The 19,119-nt window shown below is 41.3% G+C and overlaps 1 protein-coding gene across 4 annotated transcripts in view; it reads left to right on the top strand.

Annotated features, from left to right (window-relative positions):
- CACNA2D3 (calcium voltage-gated channel auxiliary subunit alpha2delta 3) overlaps positions 1 to 19,119 on the top strand; it is a 498,960-nt gene that overhangs the window by 107,617 nt on the left and 372,224 nt on the right. For all 4 annotated transcript variants that reach the window (XM_082209336.1, XM_082209333.1, XM_082209334.1 and 1 more), the window contains exon 3: positions 9,646 to 9,762. In XM_082209336.1, the coding sequence (XP_082065462.1) occupies positions 9,646 to 9,762 (117 nt within the window). The remainder of the gene's footprint in view (positions 1 to 9,645; positions 9,763 to 19,119) is intronic.

Consider the following 19,119-nt stretch of genomic DNA (forward strand, 5'->3'; position numbering starts at 1 on the left):
ACTATAACACTGTGTAGCAGTAGTGAGAAGCATAATAAAACTAATTATCTTTGAGGGTTTTCTCTCTTTTCTTTTTGCATGCTGTTGAAAATTATCATATAAAATACCTCTACTACAAAAACACAGAATTTGTGTATCTAATTAAAGTGGCTATTGTTCTATTCTAGCTGTCATTCTTGGCAAACTTACCTTACTCTGGAACCGCATACTCTGAGATTGAAAGTGAGCGTAGGAACGCTTGCTTGCTTGGGCTTCATCAGAGCATCACCCCAGGGTCACAGTGAATGTAGGATGGTGGTACATGTGGCCCTGTCTAATTAATAGGGCATTTCCCAGGTCACTCTCACAAGGTAACACACTGAAAATCACTGATGGGTAAAATAAACTATCAATTTCATACATCCTATACTGTCTCAGCATCATTTCATGGAACAATTAATGCAAAAGCAATTACATATGTATGCACCGTCACAAAACATGTCTTATATTTTTCTGCTATGCCAATTCCCCCCCCCCATACACACAGAGATCACTTAAGAGTAGCAGATAGCACCTTTTAGTTGGATTAGACTTTGAGTGACTGGCTGTGTACACACCATATTTTTGAAGCATATGACTTCCCCCAAAGATTATTGGGAACTGTAGTCTGTTAAGTGTGTCAAGAACTGTAACTCTGAGGGGGAACTGCAGTTCCTACAATTCTTTTGTTGTTGTTGCTGGGAAGGGTAGTAGATGTGCTTAAATACGTGTGGTGTGTATGCAGCCTCAGCCCAATCATACAGGACCTCTCTCTTGCCAGCCTCCACACTTCAGAGGCTGGGATGGAACCACTGCACAAGGGCCTCCATCTGCAAGGGGCCCTCTTGTGTCCAAACACACTCCTTGTTGTTTCACCTGATTCACCTTGCTCAACAAGAAAAGCCTTGGTCCAAAAAAGTGCCTGGAGTTTGTGGATTGAAGAGAAGGGGGGAACATGAAACTTTGTCCTCAGTGATGCATTGCTCACATGCTCCTTTCATTGCATCTTTGGTTTCTTATGCATCCAGTCTGAACTGTTAGAGAATAAATTTTGTTGGCATCCCTGTCCCCCGTCCCAAATCTATTAAAATCAATGTAACGCTTACACCTCTGGTGATTTGGAGATGTGAAAGGGTTGCACAGGGCGATTAGAAATGTTCCAGAATGAAATCTTTCCTTTTCTTTGCACCACTAGAGTTTCCCTACTTACTTCACCTCCTTCCCAGCTCCGACAGCCCCCTCTCCAATCCAGGAGTCTGTCCTCCAACCACATAGCCACTTATTAGCAGCCTCAGGTTCTGTTATTGCCACTTACGGTATCCAAGCATAGTGCGTGATGTCAATACGCAGAGCAAGCTCCCCTTGCCTCACCTTCACACACACAAAAAGGACACACATCAGAGGAAGCCTGTAGAGCTGCCCAGTGTTTTTGAATTAGCTGTAACTTCAGACCAGACTGTGACTAGGAGATGATCTTAGGCCATGCATGGGTAGGTACCGGTAACTGTAAAGAAAGGTAAAGAGACTCCTGACCATTAGGTCCAGTCGTGACCGACTCAGGGGTTGTGGCATTCATCTTGCTTTATTGGCCGAGGGAGCCGGCATTTGTCCGCAGACAGTTTCTGGGTCATGTGGCCAGCATGACTAAGCTGCTTCTGGCGAACCATAGCAGTGCACGGAAATGCCGTTTACCTTCCCCCCAGAGTGGTACCTATTTATCTACTTGCACTTTGGCGTGCTTTCGAACTGCTAGGTTGGCAGGAGCAGGGACTGAGCAATGGGATCTCATCCCGTGCGGGGATTCGAACCGCCGACCTTCTGATCGGCAAGTCCTGGGCTCTGTGGTTTAACCCACAGTGCCACCTGCGTCCCACTGATAACTGTAGGTACGTATAAATGTAAGAAAAATGAAAAGACAACAATTTGTTTGGATATCAGAGGCACATTAGCAACCCATCTATGCATTCTCTTTCATTGCTCAGTTTTGGACTCTAAAGAATTCATTACGGCAGAGTTCCAAGCCTGTCGACAAAAGCTTTTGGCTCTGGACCTAGAAAACCACATTAACAGCTGCAGATTGTATTAGTTTTAAGCTTATTATGACTTTGCAGACTCATTTATCGATTACTTTTGATTGTCAGGACATCCCAAATATAGAATTAAACAACCTTCAGAGAAGCCAATTAAGTTTTGTAATAGTTGCTGCCAACTTTTCCTTGCCAAAATGGGTTGCTGACAATACGTTGGTGGCAGATTAAGCTGAACCGAGGCAACGTGCTGGCTCACATTTAACACCAGACCATGACTCAGATACTCTCTCTGCATCCCTTCCTCCTCTCCTCCCATGCTTCGGTTTCCTCTGTGACTTCCTGGTTCTTGTCATTTGTGCTTGCCCTCCAAATCAGAATCAGAAACAACAGCCAAACTGTGGCTTTGAATTTCAGTTTGGAGGGCAAGTTCAAAGTATAATTTGCCAATATGGTTGTGTGAATGTGGGCCTGATTCAACTAATGAGCCTCTCTACTGGAAGCCTGCACAAGGACTTCTGCTGGTGCAGTGGGGATTTTCCCCCTTCCTCCCCCCCCCCCATGTAAACCTGTCCCTGCGGGTGGCGCTGTAGTCTAAATCACAGAGCCTTTTGGGCTTGCCGATCGGAAGGTCAGCAGTTTGAATCCGCTTTACAGGGTGAACTCCTGTTGCTCTGTCTCAGCTTCTGCCAACCTAGCAGTTCGAAAGCATGCCAGTGCAAGTAGATAAGTAGGTACTGCTGCGGTGGGAAGGTAAATGGTGTCTCTGTGTGCTCTGGCACTCGTCGTGGTCCTCTGCTGCCCACATCACCCAGAAAACTGTCTGTGGACAAACACTGGCTCCCTTGGCCTGAAAAGAGAGATGAGCACTGCACCCCCTAATCGCCTTGGACTGGACCTAACCATCCAGAAGTCCTTTCCCTTTCCCTTTACCAAACTTGTCCCCAATGTTGGCTTATGCGCAGTGATGGGGCATTGGGACAACCCCTTGAACAGTGCACTGTGAGGCGATGAGAGGGGGATTTCTCCTTCTGGAAATCTGAAATGTTTCCATTGACAGAATGATTGCCATAGCATCTTGCTGAATTCTTCTCTGGGAAATCAGGGAGAAAATCAAAGCAAAGGAAGGATGGGTCCATATGAGTGTGCAATCCTATAACATGTTCCTGGTTTGGAGATAACTCTGGCTTGGGGATGAATTAATTATGCTCCAGTTAAAAAGTTGACAGCTACTTCCAATTTAGCAACCTCTAAATTCAGTGGGTTCCCATAATTTCTCATCACCTCTAGATACTAGAATAGCTTTACTTGATGCAGCACCACCAATGTTTCTTCACGCATCAGTATTGCCAGCTAATGCGTAACATCCACCTGTGTTTTCCCACTATCAGAATAGACTTCCACTCATGCAATAGGACTTCCCCTTCCTCCCCCCTCCCCCTGAAGCTCTTGTGCTGGGGGTTGAGGCTTCAAAGTGGATTTTGGAGTGCTGCAGCGTGGAGAAGAAGAAGGGAACACCAACTGTGTGAGTGGAAGCCCACTAATGTGATGTTGGATATCACCCATACTAAAGGAAATAACTCATTTACTTGCCATAACCTTCAACATCTAGCCTTCAGTAATACCAAAAACTACAGGCTTATAAAATACAGTACAGGCCTTTTTGGATTGATTTTGTGGTGGTTTTATATGTTGTCGTAATTTATTTATTTTTTCATTTGATTTGATTTGATTTTTTGATTTTTGTTTTATGAAGCTGTTGTGTGCTGGCAGGGAAAGCTGCTTATTCTTGAAGGTGGTATAATAAGCAAACAAATAAAGGGTATAAATCCAGTTCCACATCCCCCAAATCAAATATAATCAAGCATGAAATTGAGTATAGTTTATGCCTTGTATATTTACAATTAAGCAATGGGCAAGAACCATATATCTAGGTAGAGAAAGCTCAAATTAGATTAGCATGTTGCCAACATTGCCCCCCCCCTAACTCTGCTAAAATGAGAAGTTTGATGTGGTATTTCAGCTGCCGTACCAACTTCATTTGATGAGGGAGGGGTTATCAGTGCAAGCAGGAATGCTGCTCAGCAGTTGTGCCTTAGCAACATTTCCTTCCCATTTTTTCACCCAAACATGCTAAGTAACCCCATCAGAGCTTCCAGATCAATATAGGAAGGCTGGTAGTTGACTATGGGAGGCTAGCACACACAGGAATGGTCCCTAACCACCTGCTTTTGCTGTGATTCACTGTTCAGGGATAATACCAGATCAGGACTCAGTTGGTTAGAACATGGTGCTGATAACACCAAGGTTGCAGGTTTGATCCTTGTATGGGACATTTATGCACTTCCAGCTCTAGGATTCTATGTCTATAGTTGTAGGAGACTAGAAAGCTTCCTCTTTCTGTGTTCTGCTTGCTGTAAGAATGTCAGTGATTATCTTTTGGGCATAGTGGGTTCTTCTGGTGTGTGAGACCCCCTAGAGGGCAGGAGGACTAGTATCTTGTGACTTACACTATCAGTCATCAATAAAATATTGCTTTGATATCTAATCCCATTGGCTTTGAATTTGTTCCCTCCTGTGAATTAAAAATATAAAATTTCATTAGGCTAGGCAGCACTCTTGATCACATAGCTTGTAGACAAGATGCATATTTTTTTTTATTGCGCAAACCTTCCACTTCAAGTTCCTGTGAGTTGCTTTTGGCACCTTATTACCATATACTCAGTGAACACGCAACTAAAAAATTGACCCAAGTGCATGAACAACATTAAAAGTTCTGACAGTGAAGCAGTGTTTCTCTTTTCCTTGTGCTTGTGTGAAATGATCTGGCAAAATAGATGCTGCAGAATTAATGTGGGGGTTGTGTGTGTGTGTGTTTTCTTTCAGAAATGATAAATGTTCTTGGGACCATGCCTTGCCAAATGCTGATTCGGCTAACAAAAGGAATTCATGTTTTGAATATTTCTTGTACTGTATCAAATCTGAAGTCTTATAGAGATTTGCATATTCACTTCGTGAATGTGACAAGATTCTTATCTAACCTGTGCTTGTCAGCTTTCATTACTTTCTCCTCCACTTCAAAACAGTTATTTACTGCTGACTTTGAGTCTGTTTTCTTCTCTTTAGTAGTTTTAATGCATGTGTACTGTTAGAATGATTTTGGTTTAGTTTTGTTTAATGTGGTCAATGGAAAAGAATCTCTGGGCACACAAATATAATTAACTCACAAAGATACACATATATAATTAAAACACACAATGAATAATGCAAAGATATGACCTCTTATAACATAATCCCTCACCTAAATCAGTTTAAGAGTTTTGTCCTATTTAATCCAAGCCAGGAGTCTAATCGACCACAGAATTCAAGAAGATTCAAGACATGTGAACTTTCGACAGTGTAAGGCAGTGGGAACCAAGTTTTACGTAATGTGATGTAATGTTATTATTTCATATGATATATGATATGATATAGCATAGCATAACATACCATAGCATAACATATCTCACCTTTTCTCCAACGAGCTGAAAGTGACATATACATGGTTTTCCTTTTCCCCATTTTATCCTCACAATTATCCTGTGAGGTAGGTTAGGCTAAGGAACAGTAACTGGTCCAATGCGTTTCGTGGCTGAGTGAGGAATTTGAACCCTGGTCTTTGCACTACTATAGGAGCAAGAGGAAACAGCTGGTTTCATATCTGTTGCACTGCCATATCACTTCAGTAGAGGGTGATACATCAGTTTTTAACTAAGTAGGGATCAGGTGCCATAGGGCTACATCTAGCCCTAAATAAGCTGCTATCTGTCTTTGCTCTTCATTTTGAGCTATGTCTTGCTCAGGTGCTGGCTGAGGAATTCACTCACCAAATTTCTACTTTGATTCCTTACTGAATTGCCTGCCTTGTCCATCTCTCTGCTGGACCATCGGTCTGTCTTCAGGCACCAGGAGAAAAGTCTGCCTGTATTATTGCTCTGACTGATTTGGATATTGCTGTGAAGTTACATAACTCCAGAACTGTGCCCCATACGTAGGGTTTTCCTGACCCAATGTAGCATCTTCAACTAGATGAAAACAGATTGGAGCCTAAAGTTGGCCGTAGACATCTCACATTCACTTTATCAAGCAATGGCTGGAATACTAAGGAGCAGATGCATGCATGTTTTTCATGTGCACCCAGCTCTCTAGGATTCAAAGAGCAATTTATGGAGTCTGGCACATACATTCATGTGTTAGCATAGTCAAAAAGAGGAGATTAGCATCTGTAATAACAGTCTATAAGCGTGGTGACTAAGGGACTGCTCTATGAAACAAGAATCTTGATTCTAGTTCTATGAATCAATAAGTTTGATTAACCTTGCCTCTTTCATGAATACTCCAGATGGCCTTAGGCAAGCTACTTTTTCTTAGCTTGATACCACCACCTGCTATATGGAGGGTAATACTGACATCTTACAGTGTTGTTGTAAGAATGGATAATGTCTCTGAATCTCTTTAAACACTTGTGCGTGCTATGCAAACGTTAAATACTATTTATTGTTTTAATGCAAATATTTAAGGCAACGAACCCCTGGATGACAGTAATGCACTGAGCAGGCTGTATCATTTCCTCTAATAGTGATCTCAGCTGGTGAATACCCATGCCTGTTTTGTGGAAACACACCACTAAGAAACATAAAAAAGATTTTTAAAACTAAGGGTCATCCTTCCTAAAAAGCCCAATCAGTTCAGTGAGGATTAAGCAAGTCAGGAGAATTAAGGAGGAAAAATGGAATAGACCAGAGGGCCCCAATGTGATGTTGTTGGACTACAACTCCCATCATCACTGGGTACTGACCATGATGGCAAGGGCTGATGGGAGTTTGAGTCCCAGCAGCTTCTAGGATAGAGTATTTTGGAGAAGGGCCTGGCTGGCTTGAAAGAACTCTGAAAAGGAGGCCTCCTCCTAGGTGGTGAGGATACAGTCCCTACATTTTAGGATAGAATCATAGAGTTGGAAGGGATCCCAAGGGTCACTAGTTCAACTCCCTGCTATACAAGAATATGCTTCCTTCTGGGGCTTGAACCTGCAACCTTGGCATTATCAGCACCATGCTCAAACCAACTTTTGGTTGCATGTCTTGCCAGTACTGCGTAAGAAGAAGAGGAGTTTGGATTTGATATCCCACTTTATCACTACCTGAAGGAGTCTCAAAGCGGCTAACATTCTCCTTTCCCTTCCTCCCCCACAACAAACACTCTGTGAGGTGAGTGAGGCTGAGAGACTTCAAAGAAGTGTTACTGGCCCAAGGTCACCCAGCAGCTGCATGTGGGGGAGCGGAGACGCAAACCCAGTTCCCCAGATTATGAGTCCCCCACTCTTAACCACTACACCACACTGGCATATATAAGCTGAGTGCATTCATTTCTGCTTTTGCTTCCTGATACAGTGGTGCCTCGCAAGACGAAAAGAATCCGTTCTGTGATTCTCTTCGTCTAGCAGTTTTTTCGTCTTGCGAAGCAAGCCCATTGACGGATTAGCGGATTAGCGCTATTAGCGGCTTTTAGCTGCTTTTAGCAGCTTATTGGTTTATCGGATCAGCTGATAAGCGGCTTAGCGGCTTAGAAAAGGGGGGGGAGGAAAAACCCCCCGCAGGAACTCGCAAGACATTGTCGTCTTGCGAAGCAAGCCCATAGGAGATTCGTTTTGCGAAGCACCTCCAAAATGGAAAACTCTTTCGTCTAGCGAGTTTTCCGTCTTGCGAGGCATTCGTCTTGCGGGGCACCACTGTATGGGCTTATAGGTCTTAGATCTGAAAACAGTTTCTCAAGGTACAGAGTGTTAGCAAACTTTAAGGAAGACTAAGGTCAGTTGCTAAGGAGAGATCCTTTATCAGAATCAAATATGTTCTTATCAGAAATAAACATGATGGGGAATTGCCTCTCTGCTTCTTAACCTGTCAGTATAATAAGTAAAGTTGTTTTTTTAAGGCAGTTGTTTTAGATATTGATTTTAAGAAAACCCAACCATGATCCTTGAGGGAAACATTAAACCTTTAATGCAGCCAGTTTGCCTGAAATGTCTGCAGTTACTCAGCTGTTTCATATATTCAGCACTCCCATCTCTCTCACTGAGTATTTTCTTTAAACACACACACAGGTCTTGGAATCCTGTGAAAAGTGAAACCTCCAATTCCAGAGAGTATATAAATCCTTGATGACTTGGGTAGGGATAAAATAAGGAAAGCAAATTTAACTTTGATTTCAATAACTGTATATTGATAGTTTTGACTTGTAATCTGCCTGTTTCTTCTGTTCACTGTCATCTTCTGATTTTCTCTAATCAAAATGGGAAGGCAGTAGCTATTGATCTTAGACAATATGATCAAAGGGATGAGAAAAAAGCATACTTTCTTACTTGTTGATGATGACAAATTGCTCACAAATTGAGGGAGAAATTGTGCAAACCCTGGCATGTTCTGTTTGTAAAGAAAATGGGCAGGTGGAAGGAAAAGCACCCTCATTAAAGTAATCCAACATAGTTCTTTCTTGTAAAAGAACCTGTGCAATCCTGTATACAGTTTCCTGTGAGTAAAAAACAGACACACTGAACATAATAGCATTTGCTTCTGAGTAAATATGCATTGGCTTATGCTGTTAATTTGGTTATTATGGTTCATATAGGCAGGTTTGCCAGCAGAACCTACTTAAAAGGCACGTTAGAATGCTTTCTTCTTACTACTGCATGTTTTGATGCATTAAAAAGGGGTAAAATGTCTCAAAGAACCTGGAAGGGAAGTGTAAATCCAAGTATCTTTAGAACACATAGTATTGCAGTTTGTACCAATGTCAATCAAGTTACAACACTTAAAACTGTGAATAAGAGGGAAACAAAAGTGATGTGGCATTTTCTCCATGTTCCCCCTCCCGCCCCCATGAGAGAGGCTTGGAAGGGGTCAGCCGGTAGCAGCTGGTGTTGTGGGGCAGTGCCACACATTGCAACAGCTTACCTGGATGGGTCTGGGTTGGGGCAGAGTGGTGGTGGGTGGGATCAGGGCTGCATGAATGCACTTTACATTTGACAACCATGCATCACCAATTGCTACTGTACATTATGGGCTCTTTGGTGGTGGTGCTGTACAGCAGAGCATTATGGGGCATAACCTTTGGATTAGCCCTGAATCAAGGCTTAAGCATGGCCAATGGACCCATAGGTAGGGCAAATCACAGCACATAGGTAACTCTGAATATAAAAGCATGGGTGAAATAGCCTGCTTTTGTTATCTTTGGGAACCACCTAGCAACTCATTTCTTTTCCTACAATAATTTGTGTGTGTGTGTGTGTGAAGCATCTCCAGGTCTGACTCATAGCTCAGTCGGTAGAGCATGAGACTCTTAATCTCAGAGTTGTGTGTTTGAGCCCCTGTTGGGCAAAAGATTCCTGCATTGCAGGGAGTTGGAGTCATTACCCTTGGTATCCTTTCCAGCTATACAATTCTATGATTGTAGGTTACACACCAAAATAAGTATTTCCCCACAAAGCTTGAGAAGTTACACCATGTATCTAATTGCATTAGATTAGTTCTGCTGTTCCACTGAGCAACTTCTTTTTCTCCTGCAGAAATATAAAGAATATGAGAAGGATGTTACTGTAGAAGAAATTGATGGTCTTCAGCTTGTGAAGAAGCTGGCAAAAAATATGGAGGAGATGTTTCACAAAAAGTCTGAAGCTGTACGGGTAGGTAGCAGATAAAATTTTCTTTTATGTTTTGGGTAATGAGCTTGTAGTCCTGGCATCTCAGTATGATGCTGTGGAAATGGACCGACAGAAAGGCCTCGGGAGAACTATGCTATATGTGGCCTTCTATAAGAGAAGATCTGAAAGAGTACTAAATATCCGTTTTGATACAAACAAAACAGAAACCTTAGTCATTTGATACGACGTTTTCTCTTTCTTCTGCACATTTCAAATTCCTTCTGGGGAGTGTTTTATTTAGAAAACATATGTCAGTGTCAAAGGACATATACCGTATTTTTTGCACCATAACACTCACTTTTTTCCTCCTAGAAAGTAAGGGGAAATGTCTGTGCATGTTATGGAGGGAATGCCTATGGGTGGCATGCCTACGGATTTTCCTCCTCTAAAAACTACGTGCGTGTTATAGTCGGGTGCGTGTTATAGAGCGAAAAATACGGTACATGTTTTTAGCAAACTGTGTACACCAGAGGAGTAAAAATGGACACAGTCCCATAATTCCTTCCTCACCTTCCTGGTTGCTACACTCTGCAATCACTCTGTGATTGGTGCATACTTGTGACACATACACGCTGTACTCCATAGTCAATATTTCTTACAAAAGAAAACAATTCAGAGTCGGAGACCGGGAATTAGATCTCAGACTCTACCAGTACTGCAGAAGCACATGAATTATTTTGAAAGCCATGTTGCCAGTAATTGGTACATGGCTTTTTACTATAGCTATTTTGTCTTTCTAAGAGGACTTTCCTGAGGATTAGTTACTGTGGACTTTTCAGTTCAATCTGCAAGGACTTTAAAAAAAATAAAGTAAAAAAAAAATCCATATTATATGAAGAATACATTTAAAAAGGAATGAAAAGCAAACAAAAGATTTCCTGGTTCACTAAACAGGACTGTGGGTTTTCCGCAAATTAGCAAGAGTGCAGAAAGTGTATTGGACTCAGGATTCAGCTTGTTGAGTCTTTTGGTTTCCTTTTTTAAAAATGGTGATATGTGTGAAGATATGCTAAATGTGCTAAGACCTCTGAAGCCAGTGGAATGGCTGAGGGACATTTTCATTTGAGTGGACATGGAGATTCTATGCCCTGCAGAGCTCATTTCCCCTCCCTGCAACTAGCAAAACCAGAATGGATTGTGCAGAGGAGTAAGAATGGCAGTCTGAATTATGTAAGAGAAAATTCTAGAGCAAGAAGAAGATTAGGGGTATTTTGATCAATTGCAGCTTGGGGTGGATTTAGGCACACATAATTTCTGTCATGCAGAGATTCAAAGGACCAGTTATTTTAAGCTGGCAGAAAATTGGAGCAGAAGATCTACTTCTTTCTGAATCCCGCTGTGCTGGAATTGTAAAAACCACTCTGCTTTTAGAAGCCATTCTCCGGCGGTGACCCTTTGCAGTGTTCAGACCAGGGGTCAGCAACCTTTTTCAGCCGTGGGCTGGCCCACTATCCCTCAGACCATGTGGTGGCCGGACTACATTTTGAAAAAAAAATATATGGACGAATTCCTATGCACCACAAATAACCCAGAGATGCATTTTAAATAAAAGCACACATTCTACTCACGTAAAAACACCAGGCAGGTCCCACAAATAACCCAGAGATGCATTTTAAATAGAAGGGCACATTCTACTCATATAAAAACACGCTGATTTCCGGACCGTCCGCAGGCCAGATTTAGAAGGCTATTGGGCCGCATCCAGCCTCCGGGCCTTAGGTTGCCTACCCCTGGTTTAGATGAAGCAGCCTGATCCTACAGTCTAGCTAAGGTCACCATTTCTCATCTCCCCTTGTGTTGGACAAGTTAGTTAAGTAACCTCTATCAGATAGTAGCGCTTACCTGCTTTTTGATTAGCCAGTGGAAATCTAAGTACTTTATGAACAGTATAAAAAGTTGGAAACTCCAGGTCAGATAACACCTTCGAGAAGTAGCTACCACACTGCCCTGATTTTGTAGATCGGTGCTGGGGAATTAGTCACGCTCCAGTTATGGCTAGATTTCAACTCCCGCTACCACTTTAAATCTCTTTGTTGGCTTCCTGCTTTGTTGTTTCCTGCTTGGCAGGGGGTTGGACTCGATGGCCCTTGTGGTCTCTTCCAACTCTATGATTCTATGATTCTATGATTCCTCATCTTTTTCACGCTTGTGTGTGCATCATGGATAGATAGTCCCCTCTACCGGTCTCTCTGATTAGAAATCAATCAAGGAGAGGATTTGAGAAGGAAGAGACACCTTACAGAACTCTAAAGAGCGGCAACTCGTAGCTGATCTGCATGGAGTGGAGCCTTCAGTGCAGGGCTCCTCAGGAAGTGCTGGAATGTTTTGTTGCCTCAGATGAGAGCCAACAAACTGAAGCTCAGTCTTGATAAGACTGATACACTGTTAGTGGGTGGTTTCCTAGACTGGATGGATGGGAAGTTGCCTGCAAGAGGCAAAAGCTTTCAGATTTTGGTGGTGTGCAAAGCACTGCTGAAATTTGAGACCCCAAGGTTTAGGGCCTCTAATCAATCAATCAATCAATCAATCAAGTTAATCTGCTTTGACTGATTAACATTTTATGGCCTTTTAAATGTGTTTCTGGGAAGGGGGGTAATTGGTTTGTTTTTGTTTTATTATGTACTTTGTGTTCTCATTTTGTATTTTTATGTTGTGAACTGCCCTGTAATCTTTGGATGAAGGGCAGTATACAAATAAATAATAATAATAATAATAAAATTAAATATTAATAGGGCACCTTCCTCACTGAACGATACGCTCTTCACTGACAATCTCCATTGCCACAAGCATGGTACAATGCAAGATGCTCCGAGATCTAAATATTAATACTGTTTATATTTTCAAATGATATCATTGACTGAAATGGTCTCCTAGCAACTAATTGAATTAGCTGAAAATCATCTGTGCTAACACAGCATGTTTTTCATTGAGAGAGTTATTGTATAAGAGTAAAAGAGGATTATTTCAGAGCCTTTTTTTAAAAAAGCATACCTGAAACATTTGGAGGAAATTGTAATTAGTAGTATTGGTGATTTTTGAATACTCCCAGTGACAAAACAAGTTTCCATAATATTTTAATAATATTTCCATAATGTTTTAATAATGGTATTTTAAATGCATGTTAATACCAAATAAATATGACTGGCATATGTACAACTATGAACTATGTACCATGGCATATTCTAATGATCCTCAGCTGGTATATTCTAAGTGCAGTTTATACATCCTCTAGATTGGGCAGTCCAAAGAGCTGATTAATATGATGTTTTAATAGCAAAATACGATTGTCATTAATATTTACATAATAACACCAACAAAACTTATAGACAGGCTGTACCAATTGACTAATATATTTGAATTGGTAAATGTGCCCAACTGAAGGTCAGACTCACATATATGCTTTACTTTATTCTTCCCTAATTTCATGAATTTAATTCTGAATGTTCTCTCAACTATTTCTGAAGAGAATTATTGGCCAAAAGCCACCAAACAAAGACATCCCCAAACTCCCTTATTGAGCATTTTGCTCTTTGGCTTCCCAGGATACACTTCTTGTTTTATTAAACAAATCTTGGATTCTGTCAGTTGTCAATTCTTCCTAGGCAAGATTATATCTTGATTTCTGAAAACTAAGCAGTTGCATATTCTTAAACACTACCTTCAGCTGTGCTTTAATTCTTCCTATTTGGTGCTGGAAATTCAAGTGAATGTAAATGTTCTCTTCCATGTTCTTTCTATGACTATCTAATCCAGTCTTCTCCAACCTGGTTTTGGACCACACTTCCCAATATCTCTGACAATTGGCCATGCTGGCTGGGGATGATGGGAGTTGTAGTCCAAGACATCTGGAGTAGAAGGCTAGAGTAATTCAGCCTGTGTTGCATCAGCATGCTTCAAATTTGGCTTGGATGCATCATTTTGTATTTTTTTTATGTTGTACACTGGCTTGGGTTCCTTCAGGAGGAATGGTGGTATATAAATGAATGGATTTGCCAGCCTCTTTACAAGCAAACACCTTAATTATTGTTTGAATAATCAAGCATGTATTGGAGGAACCTGAAATCAAACACTGTTTTGTTTGTTTAGGCACACTTTATCTAGTCAATTACAGAGTGTATATTTTTACAAATGAAGAGAACATTCTGTCTGCCACAATAATGTACCTGGGGAGAAGAGAAAGAGTCATGTTGCTTTCATTATATTCATTTGAAGAAGGCCCATAGAAGAAGAAGAAAAAACACCCAAGAAATTGACCAGGCTTTGTAAAGGTCATGTGCCAAATGCAGTACCAGCCTTATTGCTAAAAACACTTGCTTAACCTTTTCTGTGGCATGAAATGTTTTTAAGTGACAGTTTTCATTTTACTTATGTAGAGTGCTTTTAAAGATGGCTGTTTGATTTACATTGATAACACTAAAAATCCCTACTTTCTGAAGTGCAGTAGAGTATATATTCTTCTCTCTCTCTCTCTCTCTCTCTCTCTCTCTCTCTCTCTTTTCGAAGCCTTAATGCCTTAGCCTTACAGGAAAATGGGAAGAAAGGGAGATTCACCCCCCTTTAATAGTTTTTACTTTCTTCTTGCCCCTTTTTCTGGCTATCTGGTGTTCACTGCAGAATTGATTTCCATTATAGGTGTACTGTGAAAAGTAATTGCTGTTGTACAGTAATTCAATTTCAGCACATTCACGCGTCAGTAAACCAGCAGGGTTTATCAAGAGAAAACAGGGACATTAAAGCTTTTTATCATGAAATTCCACATGTAGAGACACATTTTTGCAAGGAGCCGAATATTGGAATTTGCATTTCATAAGCACCACCGACAGCAGACAAATATTTTTTTGCCCACAGGTGCTTTTACAGCAGGCTTGCAAACTGCTTGCAGTCATTATTAGTATGATATTGTTTAGGCTGGTCAATATAATGCCAGTACAGTTGTACCTCGGAAGTCGAACGCCTTACGACTCAAACTTTTTGGCTCCCAGATGCTGCAAACCCAGAAATGATTGCTCCACTTTACGAACGTTCTTTGGAACCCTAACGTCCAGCACAGGTTCTGTGGCTGCCGACTGGCTGCAGGAGCTTCCCGCAGCCAATCAGAAGCCGCGCCTTGGTTTCTGAACATTTTGGAAGTCGAACGGATTTCCGGAATAGATTCCATTCGACTTCTGACTGTATTACTGTCATGCAAGTAGTGAAATGGGTGTGCTAGTGAAGGGCCCATGGCTCAGAGGTGGAAGACCGGCTTTGTCTCTGTTTTACATGCAAAAGTTCCCAGGTACTGAGCTAGATGAACCAGTGGTCTGATGCATACTAAATCAGGTTCATACATGTGTTGTGTAAGTTTTTTCCTTGCTGCAAATGCAATGGGTTGGATTCGAACTCTTCTGCCATCAGTGCTAACATCTCCCTGGTGGGGTGGGTGGGTTTCCTTTTGAACAGTGTGGAAGGTGAAGTCTGGATTCAACCCAATGTTAATATAATCTAAGTCCTAAGTTGAATTCAGTTATATTCTGTTTTTTTAATAAATACAACGTCCCTAGACGCTGGAGACCTCATGATGCAAGGGAGACATAGGCAGAGAGAGGGGGGAGGAGAGGGAGAGGGAGAAGTGAGGAAGGAGGGTTAAACAATCCACCAGCCTGGCACCTAGCCTACACTTAAAATAAGAGGCTCTAAAAAAAGAAGCTCATGCCATCTATATTACGGAAGAAAGTCCCCAGGTAGGGCGTCTGCACTCTGTGGAAAGTTCCTGGGCAGACTGGCTGCTTTCGTCAGCTGCCTGCTCTAGTGGTTTGCTGCTGCCTGCAGGAGGCAGGGGAAAGCCAAGCTGGCAAAGACACAGGCTGCAGAAATCTTGAGCGAAGTGACGGTCCACATTGTGATTAGCTCTATATTTCCAGGTTGTTATTATGAAACCAGTTGTCATGATGTGACTTTCATACTGGTTTTGGGCGATTATCAATACATCGCCCTAATGCCTGCGTTGGACTAGATGGCTCTTGGGATCCCTTCTAACTACAGGTCTATGATTCTGCTCTTGGCTAACCTCTCTTCTCTGAGTCTACCCACTTAATTCTCTTAAATCCCCCCTTTTCAGTCCCTTGGAATGTTCCTGTCAATCACAAGCAGCTGCTCACCAGCTTTCCAGAAAGGTTGGGGCACTGAAGATGCATTTACCTTGTGGGGTGTGGGAAAGGGAGAGAGACTTAGTTCTGGCCACTAACCAGTGGCTTTTCACACCCGCCTTGCCTTGACCCACCCTCCAGCCCTATGAGCCTTCAGAATGGAGTTGCTGCCAAGGGCATTATGTGTAGATGTCTTTTAGTGAACTGAATACAGTGGTACCTCAGGTTACATATGCTTCAGGTTACACACTCCGCTAACCCAGAAATAGTGCTTCGGGTTAAGAACTTTGCTTCAGGATGAGAACAGAAATTGTGCTCCGGCAGTGCGGCGGCGGCAGGAGGCCCCATTAGCTAAAGTGATGCTTCAGGTTAAGAACAGTTTCAGGTTAAGTACAGACCTCCGGAATGAATTAAGTACTTAACCTGAGGTACCACTGTAGAGTGCAAGATTATGAGTCCTGGGGATGGGGAGAGTGTGTGTATGAATTCAACAGTGCTTAGTGTATTTTTTGGGTGCTATTTTGTTACCGTTGCTAGTATTGTTCAACATACTATGAATGCTATAGTACTTTGTGAATCCTATAATATGACTTTTGTTGTAATTATGATGATGCTGCTGTTTTGCTTACTTTGTTTTAGTTGTTTTGTTAATGGTGTTTTACACATTGTAATTCTATATGATTGATGTTGTATTTGTGGTATTCCATTATGTTATTGTTATTTATTGTTTGTAAGCTAGTTTGCGATTCATGTCAATGAAAAGCAGCCTAGAAATTTAGTAAATCAATCAAATCAATCAATTCGCTACCTAGAAGCTTTGTGAAAGGCTGTATAAAATGTTTTCACTCAGGGGCCAAAGCCTTGACCTTTTTTGAATTCTTATTTATGTGTAATTACCTTGTGTTTTAACAGCACAATACAATCTCTTACCCTTCTGCCTCTCTCAGCAATGTCATTGTGTTGCATAATTAAAATCTGCCCATTTTTATATACAAACAAATATACTGCCCATAGTAATTAATTATTTTTTAAAAAATGTATGGTTGTATGATTTATTTTTTATAATGCTTAATGTATCATGTTTACTAACTGCTTTAAAATAATCACCCCCATTCACAGACACAAAGCGAGAGATGAGAGAGAGAGCGAACTTGAATGATTATGGAATTTGTTTTTTATCTCAACGATATTGTTTCCCACTCTAGCCTTGAAGAAGTGACAGGAAATCCTTTTCAACAGTATAGAAAAAGTGTATAATAAAATACACAGCACATAGAAAAAATGTATTTCCAACTGACATTTAATTTTATATATAAATGTGGTTTTCTCTGTACCTTTCACAATAAAAAATGTAACATATTAGAATTACTTAACAAAGGCCTGTTCCTTTTCTCCCTCCCTCCCTCCCTCCCTTCTTCACACCATTACCAATGCCCAGAAATGAAGGTGTGTGCTAGAGTGTGCAAAAACTGGCTACAGCTATTGCTTTGAAGACTTCCAAATACTGTAGCTCCCAGAATCCTGAGGATCATGTGACTTGGCCTCCCCACCAGCAGTGATTATTCAGTACCACACAACTTTATTTAATTTATAACTTCTAGACCTTTTTTTAGCCTTCAGACGCCGTGATATTAAAATACAAAATAAATTTATACAGTTTTCTGAGCACAGGACTGAAATGGGCTGTGGGAGGAATGAAATTATGGTGAATCAACCAAGTTTCACTATAAATAGTCTCAACTGACAGAATAAAGACATAATAAAATAAGATGGCTATAATTGTATTAATTACCAGCAACAAATGAAAGGGTTTCAACGATATTTTTATTCAGTATTTCAGCGACATGTTTTGCTGGTTCCTTGTATTATGACTTTTGTTCACGCTTTGGCCAGTCATAAAGATACGTTTGTGTGATCCTAATGAACTGAGAGCCCCTTCAGGCTGATTTGGACATTCCACAGAAGTGGGATGGTCAGAGCATGGTTTTTACTCATTATTCTCAGTGCCTATTTCTAAGCAAAGCAGGTATAGATGGGCCCAGGGCTTTTTTTCAGATGGAACTCACAGGAACTCAGTTCTGGCTCCTCTCAGATGGGCACCATTGGCATTATAAGAGAACAAGGGAGGCATTCCATGGTGAGTTCTGGCACATCTTTCCCTAGAAAAATAGCACTGGGTTGGCCCCATTTATGGTGACATCCACATGTGAGCACATGGATTTCATTCTTATTGAGACATACGTTTCCACTAGCAATGCAGTCTAATACATCTCTACACAGAAGGCAAGGCGCTATGTCAGAAGTTAAAATTGCAAGTAATTCGGCCTTCTTCAGAGTATTGCCTCTACACGATATTGTGAATTGTCCCTCAGAGCTGAGCTTGGCACAAGAAGGTATAAAGGAAAAAGGAGAGCAAGCCCACAGAAAAACAGGGAGGGGTTGGCTTTGTGCCACTCTTGTTTTTGCCTGGTCTGTTCTCCCAGCCAGCAAGTCTGTGTGTTTTGCACTAGAACATTTGCTTGACCTGTTTAATCTCTGTTTGTGCTCTAGTTGTGGGTTATTGCTTGCTTGCAACTGCCGTAGTGGTGGAACTCCCTGCCTATTGATACCAAGCAGATGCCTTCGCTGTATTCTGTTTGGCACCTGGTAAATACATCCTTGTTTAGTCAAGCCTACCCAGATGCTTAGAAAAAGCTGCTGTGAATTTTGATCTGTTTTAGTATTTTAACTTCTTGTACGTTTTAAGATATTGTAAATATCTCATGATTTTATGGTTTTATCTTTTTGTAAACCGCTTTGAGGTTTTTTACAATCAGTTGGTGTATAAATTTCATGAACTAAGTAAAAAAATTTTTCCTTCTAGCATCTCTTTTTGCTTTTCATGGAATGTGTTGAGAATAACGAGATTCATTAGCCCCCTTTGTTTGTTAAGGACATGAATGAGGCTCCTCAGTTTAAAGGGAGGCAGGGTTGCACCTCAATGTCATGTAGCTCCTTGCCCTAAGCGGATGCACATATAGTGTATACATCTGTGTGTAGGCTTCCATGCAGTCCTGTGTTAGCCTAATTTCTCAGAAGCTACATCCATAGGATTCCCTACTACAGACATCCAAGCTCAGTGTATGGATGCTTCTGGGCAGGGCTAGGGAACTACTTGATATTGGAGGCAGTCAGCAGTACAACCTTGCTGCCCCTTCAACACAGGGTGCCCCAT

This window comes from Podarcis vaucheri (assembly GCF_965113315.1).
Source record: "Podarcis vaucheri genome assembly, chromosome: 2".
NCBI lineage: Eukaryota > Metazoa > Chordata > Lepidosauria > Squamata > Lacertidae > Podarcis > Podarcis vaucheri.